General features: G+C 50.9%; 2 protein-coding genes across 2 annotated transcripts; one reads left to right on the top strand and one right to left on the bottom strand.

The window, feature by feature from the left end:
* The first annotated feature begins 232 nt into the window (after positions 1–232).
* On the top strand, positions 233–4,232 carry LOC100908304 (myosin-2 essential light chain). Its single transcript, XM_003740966.1, has 5 exons — positions 233–328; positions 1,309–1,449; positions 1,556–1,644; positions 1,722–1,875; positions 4,072–4,232. The coding sequence occupies exons 1-5, from the start codon at positions 310–312 to the stop codon at positions 4,098–4,100; spliced, it is 432 nt and encodes a 143-aa protein (XP_003741014.1). The 5' UTR covers positions 233–309; the 3' UTR covers positions 4,101–4,232.
* A 1,010-nt stretch (positions 4,233–5,242) lies between these two features.
* On the bottom strand, positions 5,243–11,488 carry LOC100900626 (homeobox protein prophet of Pit-1). The gene is made up of 6 exons (XM_029110791.1): positions 11,021–11,488; positions 10,024–10,208; positions 6,294–6,422; positions 5,890–6,013; positions 5,465–5,797; positions 5,243–5,302 (listed from the first exon to the last, which is right to left on the bottom strand). The coding sequence occupies exons 1-6, from the start codon at positions 11,132–11,134 to the stop codon at positions 5,243–5,245; spliced, it is 945 nt and encodes a 314-aa protein (XP_028966624.1). The 5' UTR covers positions 11,135–11,488.
* Between the last annotated feature and the right edge of the window lie 7,118 nt (positions 11,489–18,606).

The raw sequence follows: 18,606 nt of genomic DNA, 5'->3' as shown, positions 1-18,606 counted from the left end.
ACAAGCTGCAATGTATGTGATAAACATTTGTGCTATCATTCAAGCCATCGTGAATCTCAGAGACTCGACGCGGAATATCGGCGCAGAGTACCACTACTCGCCGATGCGTCACATCGCTATCCTGAGTACTGACCACGGAATGGACTAAAGTGGACTTCGCCAACCGCGACTTAGTGGTTCCTTTGTACCCTTTCTTAATTCGCATGAGACATGAGGGATCTTGCCGCAGGTCATTGCTACGAGTACATCGGTTGAAATCGGCGTCCAGCTCTCTTTGCTCAATACTGCGCAATCCACTCCGGAATAAGCATGTCTCTTGCTCCAGAAGGTAAGAACTCGCGAGATTTCGCAGTCCTCCATTCGAGAGGAAACGATTCGCTGATATTGACATCTTGCATGCTACCGTTAATAGTGAGGGCTTCACGTAGAGGCGACGCGTGCTGTGCGCCGCGGTATGGCTCGACGCCAAATGCTACAAGCAATCTCCTGTGCTCATGGACCCGTCATTCATCACCAGTTCTACGGGGGCGTGCGTTTTCCCGTAATTATTTATAGAGAGCGGAAATACGATGAGCGCTAAGGTCTGACGATTTCTCGCTTCACGAGAAGGCTCTGTGGGTCAGGACGGAATACATGCGGCGCAGCCGGAGGGGAATTTAGATCACAACGACGGGAAAAGAATCTGCGGTAGATTTGGTTTTCCTCTGTTCAGAGCTCCCTTTTTGTCGAGGGTCGTCTGTGATCCGCCCACGCTCATCTTGGAATATCTGGGACGTCTCGGTGCGTGTGGATAGGTGAAGTGATTGGATACGGACGTTCCGCTCGGATATGGCTTCCAAACTCGGATTCTCGGAGAGAGACTAATGAGATTCTCGAAGAATCGTCCAGAAATATTCACGCAGAAAACGACTTACGCACGCGCGTGCGCCAATGGAGGTAATGTATACCTCACTCCTTGAGGAGAGAAATTCGGACAGTCGTGCCCAAACTCCTTCGAGTGAGATTCCCGGGGCTGAACTTCCGATATCCCTCGATATCGACGCAGGAAACAAAAACCTTGTCCATGGGTGAATCATGCCAGATCTTTACTGTGGTGATCAGAGATTACGCTCAGAAGAATGCTGTATTGAGCTACATGCTACAAGACGCCATCTCTGTCTGTTACTGACCAAAAGAATAATCGTCGCTGAAAAGTACTTATACTCACTCAGTCAGAAGCATGCGGCTCATTTTTCACTCAATGTCCACGTGAAGAGCCGCATGATTCGATCTGCAATAGAAGCTCTTCCCCTCTCAATTGCTCCCCAGATTACGCCGATGTATTCGCCTTATTCGACACGGTTGGTGACGGTAAGGTCTTCGTCAAGCATCTGGGCGATGTCCTCCGCGCATGTGGCCAGAACCCGACGGCGAGTCTGCTCGAAAAGTGCACCGGAGACTACGCCCCGGGTGAGATTTTGATTTGCCCGTCCGTCGAAATCGAGTTCCCGTCCATCATCCATGAGACATCGCCATTCAAATTCGTAATCTCTAGTGATTCGTAATCGCTCCTCAGACGATCGCCTAAGCCTGGACCAATTCATGCCGATACGCAATAACGTGGAGAAACGGAAACCGAGTTTCAGCCCAGCCGAAATCGTAGAGGTGAGCCGGTGGAAGAACCCCGATCCGAATCATCAGAAGAGTCCTCGATAACTATTCTGAACTTTCTTCTCCCCCAGGTTCTGCGGAATTTCGACAGGCAGGGAAACGGCTTTATGCAAACAGCAGAACTCAAACGAATCCTCACGTCGATCGGTGATAAGCTGAGCGAAGAAGAAGCCCAGCAGATCCTCGAGGGGATAGAGAATTCCTACGGGAACATCAACTACGAAGGTGAGCTTGTCCAACGATTCTCATGTGGATCCCCGACCGTGCACGCGAAGCATCAGCTCTGAGACCTCTCGTCGAATGTTCGTCGCTTCGAGAACCTTGCGAGCCGCAGGAGGAACGAATCGTTAACGTTATGAATACCGTGCGAGAAGCTCGAGACTATGCGAGGTCAGAATCCTTCGTTTGTTAAATAGACGAGTTCTAGGGTTCGCGCGTGTCCCTGATTGGGCACATCGCTCTCTCGCTCCGGTAACGAGCTCAGGGAGACAGGGGTCGAAGGAGGAACGAGTTCGCCGCTGTTGGGCCCTCAACAATAATAATCTGGCGATGCGCATATGTGGGTCCGCGAGAGCACTGAATTCTGTCTCAGAGCGGGGAAAATCGCTTGGACGAGGAGTGTCTCAGAGTTACAGGCATACGAATTGATCGGATAGCTCTTGCCGCTTACAGCCTGGCTCCGGTTGTACTATTTATGCGAGCACGTAGCGGGTATCCGCGCATCCGAATCGATGCGGTATATGATGTGACTCGAAAATTTACGCGCGAGCCTCGTCTCAAGCGGGGAGGCCTTGTGCGAGGGCCAGACGTTCGGCAATGAACCAGTAACAGGAATATGTAGCTCCCATGCGTTCGGAGGTTCTGCTTCCCATCGGCCCCTTCGCGTGGGATGACGATGCTTTAGATATTCCTTCGCTCTTTCCCCGTCGTGGACTGGGATGGGCGATGAGATAGAATATCCATTCTCTCGTCACGAAATCCCTCGCTCCTCATTGTGACTTCGAATTTTATCGAGTGTTTGAATGTCTACATGCGATGTCTTCGCTGACTTCTCATCTCCAACATATTGGTCAGGAGAAAGACAGGACATGTCATCATCTCTCATGCTGGTCCTCGCCCAGATGAGTATTGTTGTGCTCACATCGCAGGATTGATCAATAGTCGAGGGACATAACCTTCTTTCCTGGAACGACTCTGCAACAGTATTCCCGTTCGGATGATCGATTTGGTCGGCTCGGTGATCAACGGCGTGGAGAAACCTCGCTAGCACGGGTTAAAGCCGCAAATCTTACGGAACATTTCCTTAGGTGAAAAAAGACGGTCAATCCTCCCGTTCGAGTCCCTCGATCTAGGCGCGGCGTAATCGGAACGTGAACTGGATCGCCTCCGCGTCTGATGTGCTGCATATCGTATCGTCACCGCGACGCTGCGCTGTTTTCTGGGGTATCAGGGGGCTATCCGAAGAACCCACACTGAAATTGTCTGGCTCATGCTTCTCCTGGAAGCAGCAAACTTCAAGCCAGCATAAGCAGCGAGAATCTTGCTCAGCTGAGAAATCGACAATCGGACGAGTTACGATTCCAGGCTTCATTGATTTCCTTCGCGGTTTTGTTTGATGAATCGAGCCGGAATCTTCGTGGTGGCTTCGAGACAGAGACGTAGGGAGATTTCATCGAGCCGCCAGGGGCGCTTGGCTTCACGTCAGTCGGTGCCAACACGAGGGTTGGGCGACTGCTAAGATCAAGGGAGGGTGAAGAAGCGAAAGTCCCAGAGGCGGAGCACATTATGGCAGTGGGGCGAGTCAGGCCGAGGGGAGCTTCGGAAGAACGTCCGGGATCCAGCCTTTTGATCTAGAGACCCTGGTGCTACTCCCCAAGGAAGTAAATTGGCTTAGCTCAGCTCCCTTTTTGCCTGATGCACCAAGTCGGGCCGCCCGACCAGCCGTCCGGCCAAACAGTCAGCCATCTCAACTGCCACCCAGGCCCAAACCCACCCGTCCTACCATAAGATAGATAGAACTTTCTCAGTCTTGAAGCGGCGAAACGGTTCTGCATGTTGATAAGTCGGTAGAGAGCCCCTGTGCATCCAGCGTAGGAGACTGAAATTACGGAATTGTATCCCCGGCTGTCCTATGTAATGCGAGACAACTGGGAATTCGGGAGATACCAGTTGATAAACAGAAAAAGGGCATTAACCGTTCCTTGTATCAGAAATCTCTTGGGTTCTGCTGCGAGGGATCAATTCCAAGAGAAGATGTAGGCAAGGAAACCCTCCCCGATGAAATACAATGCGTCGGACTTGAAGCTCCTGTACTAGCAAATATTCGGAGGAAATCTATGATGGGTCGAATTCGGTTCCTCCCAATTCGACGCACGGCCAGATGATGCTCATATACCTGACGAGAGTCTTTCTTGATTCCAGAATTCGTGAGAATCATCGTTTCAAATTGAATGAGGGACTCGGCTTGCTCGAGACGAGGTCCCTCATCCTCTTCTCCAGCAGTCGGGAAGCGGGCTCGGAAAGATATTTTTTTGAGATCGTGACGATGAGGACTTTGTGAATTTTCATCATAAATTTGGTTTATTTCTGGTTTATTCAATATCGTCCTCCGTCGACTCTATCATCGATCCTCAATGGCGCATTTCTGAGTTACATTTTGATATTACAATATACGATTTTATACAAGGCTTATCGGTCTCGGGCTGCCTGCATCTTCGCTGTCGAGTTCAAAACATACTCATTCTTTTGTAAGTTATCAGAGAGAGGTCGCCTCCCCTCGCCTCCTGCAAGATCGTACGTGACAGAATCGCAGTTATCGTTAGCATCGTCATTTGTTTTCACTCGGACCGAGCGGGAAAGCACCACGAAGTTGTTACGAGCGTGGCGAACGTCTGACTAGAATTTCGTGAGCCCAGATTGTCCGTTGCCGTAGTGGTTATAGTGTTAGTAATGATAAGATTAGTATGTCTTTCTGTATTCACTCGTCATAGATTCGCTTCTTGTCTTCTGCTTCATCTAGGCTCCTCTGCGGATCACATCAATTGAATTGTTGGCAAACACAAGAAATGAGACTCGATGGAGACTGTCAAGCAATTCTGTCTGATGAGCGTCACCATTTTAAAACTCTACGATACCTTCCTTCATGTTCGGAGAGTTTGCCGCCCCGATCGACTCATCCACAAATTCAGGAACCGAGCATATCGCTCCTTCGCTCCGGTCTCGTCTCTCTGCACAATAATCGAGAGCTCCGGAACAACTCAGCCGACACGCTCGGTGTGTTCTTCTGCCTTTCAGGGCCCGAAAGTAACACAAGCATACGAAAAAGTACCGCTGTGTGGACTCATCCTCAGATTGCTGTAAGTTGTTGAACAAGTCGTGCTGGGTCGTAGAAAACGCTCTCTATGTACACGGATGATTCTGCAATCGTAAGCTCTTTCTCCTGATATTGGGGGTTCTCTCGATAGTATTCCGCTTCCTAATCCAAACAGAACCTGGAAACAGCTGTCTCGTTGCTCATGGTCGAACCGAAGTCACTCCGGGCGTTCTGTATCGCGTCGTTTGCCATAAGATCATACGACATTGCTATCACTGTCTAGCTCGAGGGGTAATGTAATGACGAAGAATTCAATCGAAGTCCCGCTAAAGCTCCTGCCTGAAAAATACACGAGCATTTCTTGAGCCCTGGCATCCCAAGATCTTTCGCTCCCGAGGCTCGACCTTCTCCGCAGCCGTCTTCGCATGCGGTTCCGAACGGAAGCGTCGATGTTGCCGAGGTCGGTGAGTGAATCGAGAGTGAATCGCTGGCCAAACTCACCTTTGTATACCATTCGTGACCCGGCGAGTTGCTTGCGGAATTGCCGGATGTCCCCTGAGAGTGGAATGGTGTCCCCGCTTGAGATGATGGACAATAGGGGTTGCCTTGCGCCGCCATGTAGTGCGATGGCGATGGTCCGCTCAAACTCTGAGGAGGTGGTCCATATCCAGCACCGGGATAACCTCCTACGACACCGGGACTTTGTTGAGCGGCTCCGGTGGGGTACATGGATCTCATGCAAGCCGCCGGTAACATCGCTGACGGGCCAGCCAAGGCTCTTTGGAGTTGTTTCTCTTGCTTGCGATACTTTGCTCGTCGGTTTTGAAACCAGACCTGAGAGGACAAGGATTCTCCGTTCAGGATACATGAAATCTTCCGGACTATTCCCGTCTCTGGATGGTTGCCTCCATCACGATCGGACTTACTTGGATCCGCGCCTCGTTGAGCTTCGTTATGCGAGCCAATTCTTCTCTGCAGTATATGTCTGGATAATGACTCTTAGCGAAAGCAGATTCTAATTCCTGCAGCTGCTCTTGGGTGAACGTCGTCCTGCAGGAGGATAAGGGACAATTTGTCACGTCATCAGCACGGTGGTGCTCCGCTTCAAATTCCATTATTCGGAGCGGTGTATGTAGAACTCAGCCTATCTGGGAGATATTCTTGCGAATAGTCGGAGTGCAATGGGTGGATTTGGGGGATGATTCTCCGAAAATCTCGAGAACACCGGCAATGCTCCGTGAGTACTCGCGAGACTCGACCGCGAGCCCAGTCTTCCATACATGCTCACTTGATTTCAGGAGCGTCACTGCTCAATGTGAATTGAACTCACCTGTGTCTTCTCCGAGCTGGAGTTTGAGGCAAGCAAGCCGGAGAGCTAAGAGATCCTTGAGGTGCAGTAGACAGCGGGAGGCAGCCGGGTTCCACCTTCAGCTTTTTGAACGCGCCACCTGGAAAGCCACTCCATAAGACATTCTTCTCGGCTTGGGCTAGGTATTCCGCTATGTTCTGCGGCTGGTCAGGACCGAAAGCGAGATAAGGGTTCGCAAGGCCTACGACACGCTCAACGAGTCCCTAGCTTTGACGAGACCCCATATTTCGGGGATGCGCACCAGAACGCAGCGCCGCAATCGCTGCCTCTGAAGCCGTTGACGAGTTCGATAGATCCGAGGATCATGATCGCGAACATTCCTCCGGAATGGGGAATCACAGCATACCGCAAATCTTCACTGACGTCTCGCGCGCAGAATTCTCGAATACGGTGAGACACAACCGACGAATTACGAGCTGGCTTCCGAGTTCAGCTCATCGACGGGATCGCGCAGGTGTCCTAATCCGGAAAGCAGATGTGTATAAATCGAGGCGAGGGTTTGCAAGTCTCGCTGAGGCTTCGGGAACCGGAGGTCTCTCGCGGAACGCGTTCCCCAAGAGCAGCCGTGCTGTCGGTGCCCGTCATGGCGGCGGCGCGGCGCACTTCCAATGAGCTGTTTTTTCACGATATCGAATGCTTCTCGACTTGAGACCAAGACCATCCATGGTGTCCGATGGATGTGCAGACTTCATGGGAATTACGGACTATTCGCAGGAACTCTCACGAGCTCCGATGGAGAGGGAGTTTTGATTACGTCTGAGGCTCCAAGACGACTGCTGGCGTCACGCCTGGGTCAGAATCGGCTCCTTATAGTAATAGTCAATGGGTCAGTGCGGCCAGCAGGTTGTTTGAAAATTCCATCGCCCCCCTGCAGTGAGTGGACGGAGCGGTCTGAGAGAATTGTTTGAATTCCGGCTTTCTCCAAAGTGTCGAGACTCGGAAAGATTTCGACTCTCTCCGGAAATCAGTCGGTCGCGGCCGATGTAATGGGTTCGAATGTAGTCCGGCATCTACCCGAAAAGAATTGGCATACCGATGAAGGAACAGGAGGGAACCTAAGGAAAATCAAGGTTGATATTATATGACTTTCTGGAAAACCTAATGGTGACGCAAGAAGGCCGGCCGCTGCGTCCGAAGTAGCAATCTTCCGTACAAAACAAAGTAGCAGCACGGATCGAAAGTTATCAGCGCAAACTCGCATGTGACGTGTTAAGAGTCCTCACCCCTCGACCATACGTCAGTTTTGACTCCAACCCGTCCCATTTGGCTATCAAACCGGGTGGAACATCCGCTCTCTGGACTCGCGAAATTACGGGAGAAGCCTTCGAAGGTCGTAGTCTAGAATTCTAGAGGACATGCCTTTGTGGTTCCAATCTCGCCTTGGAATATTTTGCCGCGAGAGCTTCCCACGAGAATAAGTTCATTCCCCGATGCTTCTGTGCGAGAAGGTCTAGCCCATTCGATAGGCAGTTTCGATCGATAGTATTTCCACATACAGTTTGACCCACTCATGGGAAAATTGCATCTGAGAGGGGACCGCGCGAGAGAGACCTGAATAATCCTACCGTCTTATATCGGGGTCGTGCTTTGGGAAACCACACGTATGAGGAAACTTCATATAGAGGAATGCTTTCGATTCCCGGAAGCTCTCTCATGAGCGGATTCGACTGCAATACATGATGGAGGTACGTATTGGTGCGTTACTTCCTGTATTTTATTTCACGTCTGACCCCTCTGTTTTGCCATCGAATCTTCCCTTTTCGCTTCCATAACGACTGGTTACGGTAATCCTTGTTTCGAATTTCTCCCCATCAGACCATCCGCTCGACAACCGCTGACACATCGCGCGAAGAGGGTCTCGAAAATCCTCCTTTATGTGAATCCTGCCTCTACGAGTCATTCACCCGGGAATTCGATGATCATTGGAAGGTAGACGCTTCCTTCTTACGGGGATGACAAGATGATTGAGAGAGGGTTAGACGCCTCCCAATCTTGGCCGAGTTGGAGCTTTCGGGCCCCGAATTTTCCGACGGGAATCCAGCGAGTTTTTTTTCAGCGGAAACGTATCGCAGATCACCCCCACTCGCTCTCCGTTCCGATGCTTGCGAGTTCGTCCGCTCCTCCGCGCGTGGTGACGATGGGCGAATCGGAAAGGTCGCGGAGGGAACTCCGACCGCATCTCCGTGACTGGACGGGGAGGCGTATAAAGGAATGGATTGATGGGTGAAGAGCGCTCAGCAGGGTGGAAGAAATATGATACCCGCCAGTAAATATCGAGGCAAGATCCGTGCCTAATTGGTCCAGCTTTCCATCCTTCGAGGAGGCTCTGACCTTTTCAGAGGACTTGCACGATAATTTAAGGGAACGATTCCGATGATGAATTCTAGGCTGAGGGTCTTCTCAATGGAGAGTTTCCGTATGGTACGTGAGAGTATCGAATTCGAGCGTGCTTCACAGAACTAGTAGCTCAAGAAAAAGAAACAGAGAGAGTCGGCTGTCAGCGCACTGCTTGTGTAAGGTGAGAGACTTCCTGAATGAAACGTCGGCATCGTTGGCCCGCTTGACTGCCACCGTGTCCGCCTGTCTGGCTGCGACAGTGCCTGAACGCGCTTGAAAGGTTCTGATAGTTGAGCACAAATGCTGGCTTCATGTCGACTGTCGCACACTAGACCGATCTGTCACTGCTGTGGCTCACACTCTGCGACTTTTTGTCTTCGAGCTTTCACCGGGCACTTATACCGCTACTGTCCGCGAGGCGTCGGTCGGAGCAAAACTCGAAAAGCAAAGGGGCGGCTGTCCATCAATGAGCTTTGGCTCGAAATCCGTCGGGTATCGCCGCTATCGCAACGTCTGAGTCTCAGTCGTCCTCGCATCGCGCCGAAGTTCCCTCAGGGCTCTTACGGGGAAGGACCGGAGTCCCGGAACGAAAAATTTCCCTGCCCAGCATTACTTCCCGCCGCTTGGAAGACACAACTGAAACTAACGGCTCGTCTGCAGTTGATTCGGTCGGTGTGATCTGACTTCACGTGCCATTCGAAGGAGATTTCGGTCGTAATTATTGACCACGCGATTATTTTTGGCGAAACACGCAGGGGGTCAAAGGTTCAAGCCACTTGGGCTCCGCGAATGCTTATCAGAGCCGAGCGCGACAAAAAAGCTTTTATCGCGAGTGACATGTAGAGGAGATCGTCTGAGTCATAAAGTTGTCTGAGCCTCGAGCGACTGATCGCGCCACTGAAATTCCCGCTGTCCTAATGCCGGATTCCAGGATTTGGTTCGGAGAGTTGCGACTCCTGATCGACGAGCCTGAGGCGATCGTCAAGAGGAAGATTGACGCATTCTTCCAATCTGCCGATTGCCTCTGTCGGAGTTTGGAGGAGTGGAGAAACACTTTCCGGAGCGATCGTACGGGCGTCGACGCGACCGTCTAGCTCTATTCGAATTATTCAGTGTCGGCGATTGTGAGCTTTGGTCTCGATTTAGAGTGACTCGATTAGAATTCCGATCGGGAAAGCTCACGTCACCGATGAATGACGGAGACCAGTGTAATTTGTCGCCGAAAGAATCACCCAGATGGGAATTCCGATAGGGTCACGAATACTTTCCGATATTCGAATAAATTCCGATTTCTGGCAATCATCCGGAGTCGTTGGATCCGCCCCGAAGATGGCGTGGTTCGGAGACTAGGTACTTGCCTGAGGTATTCTTGTTATAAGGAGAATGGGCGCCCACTGGGAGTAGATTGTCGGTCGGCGTATTCGAAGGCGATGGCGGTGCCATATGTGGAGAGTTGTACAGAAAAGAACTGCCCGAGCCGCCTTTTCCCAAGACGAGCGGTGGAAGAGGCTTCTCCACGGGTGATGGACTCGGTGAATTCTGAAAGTGACAGTATTGGATGACTTTGGTGATTTTCGGGACGCGGATCCAAAAATGGTACCCTGCCTATCGAAAATTGCGGCGAAGAGGAACGGGATGAGTTCCGAAATCCGAGCTCCGGAGCTCACGGGAAAAACAGAATCTCTGAACACTCATGGTTGGAGCGCTCAACGGCAGCGCGGAGGATTTTACTGGCATGGCTCTTTCTTATCTAATGGATATTCGCCGAGTTAGGGAGAAGCGTCCTGTCTCCATTTCCTATGATGGGCTCGATGTGTCCTGATCGGTTAGAAGTTTGGGACGAGCAGAGTACTTTCGGTCATTTTGCCGCGACGGAGCACGAAGTACGTAGCTGAGGGCTTTCGCGGAGAACCCTCCGGAGTTCCGGTAGGATATGCGGTTAATCGAGGATTCCGCTAGAATCGAGCCCAGCAAAAGAAGCAAGCTCGTTTAACTTGAACTCAATATCAAGAGCCCCTGTGCTGGGACTAGAGTCTGAAGAATTACTTGTGATTGATTCGAGAGCTCTCGTTTACGACCTCAAAGCATTTTTGACATCGGGAAGGTCAACCAGACACTTGTGCTGTTCTCGAGACGACGTCGATATTCAAATCCGGTTGCTCTTACGGGGAGCGTGAGCTAGTTTCAGCTAACCTTGTGCTTATGCTCATTCATAAAGTTAGCTCAAAATCAAGAGTCAGAGGTTGCACAGGTGCCTCGACATTCTCCCTTCCGATCGCGGCTGATAAGCAGACGACGATACGCACGAGACGATCCGGCCAGAACAATTAGACTTCGTAGTGAATTCTCACCTGCTCTGCGTTAAGCCTTCCGTTGACTTGCGCGACGGCGGACGCTAAGGAATTGGTTCCGCAAAGACTACACCAACTTCTCCCGCAATCGCAACCTGTGTGTCGTTCCACCATCCCGGCTGCTAACCCACCCCCGAATTGTCGGAGGGTTTCGTCTCTGAGCAGCAGCCTGTCCGTCGTCGTGTCTTTGGCTCGAATAATAGTTTTTTCGGATTCCTTCGCACAAAATTCCGATGCGATCACTGTACTTCACACCGCGTACACTCTACACCCGCGCACGTAGATAACATAGTTGGGAAACGGACGGACGAACAGCTGACGAAAGAATGGACGGTCCGTCGATCGGTCGTTTGCTCGATCGCTCGTTCGGCCGGTCAGTACGTCAGTCAGTCAGTCGGTCGGTCGGTCGGGCACTCGGTCTCAAGGACCGCTAGGCACGAAAGCGAGCGGATGAGCGAGCTAGCGATTGTTTAAAACACGGAGTAACCAACTAGTTTTCTCGCAATTAAAAGGCACGATTCGATGTCAGATTCGTGAACTTGAAGGGAGGACAGCGAATCTTCGGCAGCTCTGGTTGTCAGCACCTCTTACCGTCACTCCCATCAAGACAAACTCAATTACTCCTTAAACAGATTCTGCCTCGACACAAAAACCTGCCCCCAAGTCGGACCTCCAGCAGACTCCGCCTCTCAGCGCAGGCGCAATCCGATAGACGAGTCTGCGAATGTAATTCGTCTTGGGCGAGGATGCCACGAACCAACGCTCTCTATTCGACAGCCTCATTCTCTCGCTCGTTCGTTCGTCCGCTCTCGGCGAATGACGCCAGCGCCTCGGCTCGCGCTTCCCTTAGGCCGAGAAGCGTATTCATGCACATCGAGTCATTTTTTCTTCGCCTTTCGGGCAAGTTTCACTGGATTTCCACGGAGAAAACAGATCACAAGAACGCTCTTCGAATGAGGAAATACAAGCGAGTCAACTCTAGGGTTGTCGGGTCTGGCGTAGTCCCCGACTAGCTGAGCCATGTAATCGTTAAATCGGTCAGAGACGCTGGCTGGAGAAAGTAGGATTTCGTGGATCAGAGTGATTGTAATTTTAATGCAAGTTAGAGGCTTCCATTCTCGGAAACTGTCCAATGATTCAACCCTGCACAGAAGCATGGACGACTCCGCGAGAGTAGATCCCTTCCAAAATCAGTTTCTGGTGTTTCTGGGAAGATTCCCTGATTCCTGGCCCGATTTTCGCGGGGAACTCCACGAAAATATAAAAAATCGGCTCCTGGAGCCAACGTCCCCTTGAATCTCTGGAGATTTTCGACGCTGGGAAAATTCATCGCGGTGCTGGTGGATACTGGACCGTCCTACACTCTCCGAATATAAGGTACCAGCGCCCTCTCCTTGGATATCGACGTAGGTGGGGTCACGGACGCCACGCCTCCGGGGGGTATAGTACCGACAAATTGAGCCGGGGAACACAATCGATATTGTGCGGTCTTCTCGAGCATTCTTCCTAGGAGAGCCTGACATAGGAATGGAGGAATACAAATTAACTGACATTTTTTCCCTATCCAAATACCATCGGCGATGCATCTGTTTCGTAGGCAATACAACAAATATTGCGCCGCAAGATCTCTCCCAGACGACTTCTTGTCAGGTATTCATCTCGCTTCGGACTTATTCATGCCCCGACTCGGAGGCTCAGGCCGAACAGCTCGTAAACCGGATCCATAAGTTCGGGATACCTTAAAGTAAGATAATTCTCTAAAGACGCTGCTCGCGCTTATGATAAGCCAGGTCTCTCCAGAATTTCCTCGAGGATTTCGGGTGGATGACAGCATGAGTCTCGAATCGCTACCTCGCTACGGGGAGCTTCTCCCGAATTCGAGCCGAGGTGCATGATCCAATGATCCCTCCAGTCCCACTTCCAGCCGACTTGTTCCCTGATGTTCCATCCGGAAAGCCTACCCGTCCGCTTTCCAGTCTCATCCCAGCCTCCCGCGTGGAAAGAAAAAAACCTACTCATGGGAGAACTCGACTGTGTATTCCGATCAGAGTTTCACGGCACAATTTTGAGACACCAGAGGATCAACCTATGCGGTGTCATCATCATGAGATCGAGGACTCGCATCAGCAACATCAGACCGTTAAAATAGGCATCCATTCTTGATGATGACTCGAATTATCGTAGATATGATACTCATCGTGGGATACCGTAGGGCAATACATACGAGACTTGATCGCAGGGGGTCCTTTACTCGGCCTCATGATTCGAGGGGGGCCCGCGAGACAAGGAGGCCGAGAACTGCCGGCTCAGAGGGACTTTTACGAAGCATCGACGGAGCGCGGTCAGATCCCATGAGAAGGCTGGATAGGAACTCGATCAATGAGCCTTTCAGAGGGAGACCTCTCGGCTCAAGGGAATGGGCCGAAGAAGACTCTCCCGCGATGATGTGACCGTGGACGTTAGTCACGGATGAGCAATAATTTGGAAAGTTTCGGCCGAAGGAAATGCAGGCTCCTCAGTGAATACCTCCCAGGAGAAGGACTCCATCACGAACCCTGATGAATCACCGGAAATCCCAGGATTCTCGAGTAACCACAGCGGCCCTTCCGAAAAAAGTATCTCTTGGAACCGAAATTCCAGATGATCATTGGATTTGAACATCGCTCCCTTCGCAAGATTTTGAACGCATGTCTTTCCAGGAATGGTAGTTTGTACCATACCATGATTCAACGGAGCTCCTGGCCGCGAAGAGCTCGCGCGGGGCTGTTAAGGGCAGAACCTTCAAGCTGACCTCATTATCATCGCTTCTGCTTGCTCGGTTCCTTCAGTCCGATAAAAGTGGCCGGGACAATAGGAGGGGCTATCACTTTTCGGAACGCTCCCCATCGACTCCGGAGGTTCGCGCTCAAGAAACACGACTTCAATCTCCAGATCTCGCGGAGCGGATGGAGAGGATATATCCTGGAAGGCAAGCATGCACGATTGGCACAGCCTAGGATAGCGTTGCTGTCTCGGTAATATTCGGGAGCGAGATGGGAGAATACGCGAATTCGAACCGAGACTGATTATTCCGGGGAAGGCAACCGATCGAGCGACCTTGCAGCAGCGAAGGCCGGTTGAGTCGCTTGTGAGAAAAAAGTGCAAATAACGTCGCAGTACTGATGCTTACACATGTCCTCTTGCGGAGTTGTTGATCCATACTTCATTGATCCACATAACTCGTAATCATTCACATGAATCATATTCCTTTCCATCAGGGGCGGCTCCTCAGCGAATAACTCGGGTCTCTCATTTTGTCGCTGAAACTGTTGCTCTGATCGCTTCACCTGTCCATTGTCAAGGTCTTCCAAGAACCTTTATTTTCTTGGAACCTCTTCCTCAGGACATGCTCGACCGTTCCGTCTTCTACTCCGCGCTTAGAACAGTTCGGGTTTATATTTTGAAACTTTCAACGGTAGGCCCGAATGCGTGCCCGCTCTTGCTAATGCAATGCGTGGTGCTCCCCGCCCCCGTTCTCAAATGTACAGTAGAAGCTCGATTATATCAACCTTGATTATATCAACTCTCAAAAGCTCCACCTTGATTATATCACTTTTTGTGAGGGAAAAATGGTTGATATAATCGAGTTTCCCATGTATTCCTATGGAACCTCGATTATATCAATCCTTGATTATATCAACATTTTTTGACATCAATTAGTTGATATAATCGAGGTTCTACTGTATTGCCAAACTTTGTAACCCCTCGAGCTTCCTTAAAGTTGGCGTATAATTCCTGGCTTCGTTTCTGGCTCACACCTTCTCTCCATGTCTGGGCTTCGTGGTTTTCCGTTCCTTGTATTAAGAACCCAGAAGTGTTCGTCTCGGTTGTACCTAAATCAGTGGGCTCACCCCGCAATGGTATCTGCATCGCGAGATCTCAAGTTCTTTGGCTGTTTCTATGTAGGTATATTTTTGTGATCGCCTTCATCGACAGGATCGGCAGTGGCCACCACCATCCGGTCTCGTAGCACTTATTCTCGTGAAGTACCTGATCTTGCCCAAAGCCTCTCTCCTCCGAACGTTGACCATCCCAATTCGCCCATGATGAATTCCTTAGCAACTTTGTATCCCGTGATATCTACCTAAGGCCCGCCGGCCCCGGCCATTTGAATTTTCCCAAGGTGTGCCGTGAGCCTCCTCGTCCCTCGCCATGCATTGATAGCATTTGCGTACGTCGAGTAGCTTTCCATCGTATTTTGGACTTCTCGGACCTATCAAACGTCCATGGGCGCTGCGCGTGCCTGCGCCATTCTTCTGCTTCCCTCCCAACGTTCGTCCCATGGTATTGCGAAATGGTTCGAGCTCGCGCATGGGATTATCCCCAGGTATTCGTAATGGTCGGATAACTCCGGGTCAATCCCCTGTATCTCGAGGGTGAACCTGACTCAGGCTCACCTCGCTGAATATCACGACCGCGCACTTTTCGGGACTGAATAATTGTTGGTTCTTGTCTGAAATCAGACGTCATCCCGAGGTGAACGTCCATTTCCTCATACGAGGTGGTCGTGAGGACTCAATCGTCTGCGTATGAAAGTCCAGGTATTTTTAACGATTCGTAATCTGTGCAATGAACAATCACCAGGGATCTTCGGATTTACTCTGCCTCTGGGAGAACAGCGAACCAGGTAAAAACCCCTATGTCCTGAATTCGCTCATGAGAGACACAGAGGAAGCGATCCTGAATTCGGATATCTCGCGTTTGCTTCTTCCATGCGGTTTTCCTGTGAATCACGTCGGTAGGAGGTGGCTAGGCGGTTCTCCGAGAGGCTACGGCCTCACTGACTAGAACAGGAAAGAGTATCGAATTGCTCAGGCGTGCGAAAGTCAGCCAGGTTCATTCTCGAAGGGTCATCTCTCAAGAGGTCGACTTGCAGGTTCACTGTGCAGACTTTACTCAATATTTTGAAGCTACAGTATGATGCATCCCTCCCGCTGGCGACCGTGCTCTCGAAACAATTCAACGCGCTCTGACTCGAGTCTACGCTTCTCGCAATCACCCGTCATGTCCTCCAAGATGATGAGCTTCCGTGAATGAATCACACGAGATTCAGATCGAAAAATCAATGTTGCGGGCTGCGTGTCCAAGGACCGAAAGCTGCTTCGGCGGCTTCCTAATCATCCCCATTCCCGGACCCAGAAAAGGTTCTCCACATTCGATCTGTGTAACAGATTTATTCCGTGTTAATTACGCTGTAGAACTTCGTCAAGCCTTGGCCTGGAGTCTAGAATCTGAAGACCCTCGCTATCGACCGACCTTCGACTTATCCACGACTCGATTTTCAGCCGCAGAATCCCACGGAGAAATCGAAGTCCGCTTCGGCCGGAATCCGAGCAGCCTCCGCGGATACGGATGAGCCAAATTCAACATCTGAAGTCCTTGTCTCTCTGAAGAGCAAACATTGGCCTGTCGTCGAGGCAATGTAGCACTTGAGTCCCCAAGCGACTCCGAGCCTTGGAGTAACTCGAGTCGCGAATCAATGAATTCGCTGTTATTGCTCACTCCTATCAGCGGCACTTTAAACCTGCTCCCTGCAGGCAATCAGCCCCCTCGAGTGGGTTCGGAGCGGGATGCTAGGAGCGATAGACGGATGCTCCGTCGCTAGAACGAATGACCGAATGAGCAAAGTGTCTGGTGTCGAGTAAGGCCATCTGTCACGAGAACACAGCACTTAACACAGTTTCTCCCCCGGCCTCTGAATATCTAACACAAATATCGAATTTCAGACAGGTTGTATCGTGCGGGGAGCTCTGTCTCCCGGAGAATGACTTCATTAGTGAATACCAGTTATTTCTTTGTACAATGTCCGCATCCGGAGTGTTTCTGTTGGAAGCTCTCAGAAAATAATTCCTCATCCTTCATCCGAGTCGAGATTCCAAAACGCGATTTCAGCTCTCCACATTTCGCAGCGTGATTTCGGTCGAGACATGCTCGACCCGGTGGTTCGGGGGTCGGCGCTTCTTTCGCCTTTTTGGAGAAAGTGCTTCTAGTTCCGAGAAAGTCAAGTCGTGCAAAAGTGCATTCTCCCCGTGTGTATGTATAATGGAGTGATGCTCCAGTGTGTTCGAGAGAGCTGCTCGATCGCTCGGCTGCTTCACTATCAGGTCATCCATTGAGATTTTCCTGTGGATATTTTTTTGAGTTTCCATTAGAGAGGGGTTGGATTTTCGCCGTCCGAAAAACTCGCTGGTATGGGTCACAATGCAGTCAGGTGCTTTCTCCTAAATTTGTTCGCAGAAGCGATACCTGATCGACGATTCTCGGGACATTAAACTTGGCGTGGGGGTCCAGACCTTGTAGAAGAAATTCCGAAGGACGCCCACGTGTGGCAGACGTCACATTCGCGTGATCCAGAAAAACTCGATCGCGAGTTAGATACATTCGATGCGCTAGGCCCAGATACCCCTCAATAAGCTTGTGCTGGGCCGACGAGTTCCTTGACAGGACAGATGACACAGGTAACTGGGTTCATGAGGACCTGTCATGCACCTGCGTCGCCCGGCACGAGTCCGCTTGAGGGAGCCGCCGAGGGCCCAGCAGGGTTCCTGTTCGCAATTGAGTATGATTGTAGGCTTGCGCGATGTACGAATCCCTCGGATGAATCGATGTGCGGGGAAGCCGGAAGAGCCGCGGACAGAAGATCACGCCGACGATGCTTACTCAGATGATTATCCAGATGGAAGCCACAGTGGATTGATGAGAGGACGATTGAGGGAGCAGCGGCTCTGCAGGACAACTCTATATGCCGCATGAATGCACAGATCGACTTGCAAATGAGGAAACTTGTACAGGAGGCTCGACGGCCGCGGCTGGCGCGTTTTCCATTCGAGATCCGCTCCACGACGAACTTGGAGAGCTATATATTCGTCAAGAGTTCTCTGGAGGGAACTGCCCCCAAGAATCAGCGAACTTCACGTGAGCATCACGACGTCCCATAATTTTATACCTAGTTTCGCTCAGTCTCCTGCGATGCAATACCGTGCGAGAGAAAAGTAATAATTTCGAGAAGCGTCCGGGGGTGAGAATCGAGTCCAGCCCGAATTGAAGAGATAGCGCAGGGTTTTAGCGGGCGACTGATTTATCTCTCTCGCGAGGGGGATATTCATCGACCCCCCGTAGACTGTAGACGCTCTGGTACGGACGTATGGTCCATCAGAGTTCTCATACGCGATATATTCGACGAATTCTTCGGTGAGAGCGTTCTGAGGGAGAACTTTTCCTGAAGATGGAGGAATGACTCGAAGCAGATACTTTCTCGGAGAAGGAGTCAATATCCCTGAAGGCGATGGTCCCTGTATATGGGTCGATTCGATTTATCTGCCGTCTCGGACATTATATCGTACGCGAAGTTGAAATCATCACCATGAATCGCCGACCCACGGGTGGATACGTGGAAAAAAATGTGAGGATAAAGAGTGAATCGACTTGGAGTTGTGGAAGTACCTCCAGTGGATCTTCGTGTGTTTCGAGTGACTCAGCTATGGAGGAAAGTTGGGCGAGAATGGCGGGAAAGCAAGCCAGCCAGCCGAAGAAGAAATTCAATTTCA

This window comes from Galendromus occidentalis, unplaced genomic scaffold (assembly GCF_000255335.2).
Source record: "Galendromus occidentalis unplaced genomic scaffold, Mocc_1.1 scf7180000077116, whole genome shotgun sequence".
Taxonomy (NCBI): Eukaryota; Metazoa; Arthropoda; class Arachnida; order Mesostigmata; family Phytoseiidae; genus Galendromus; species Galendromus occidentalis.
Note: the sequence above shows the minus strand (reverse complement) of the source record. Positions and strands in the feature narration are given on the sequence as shown.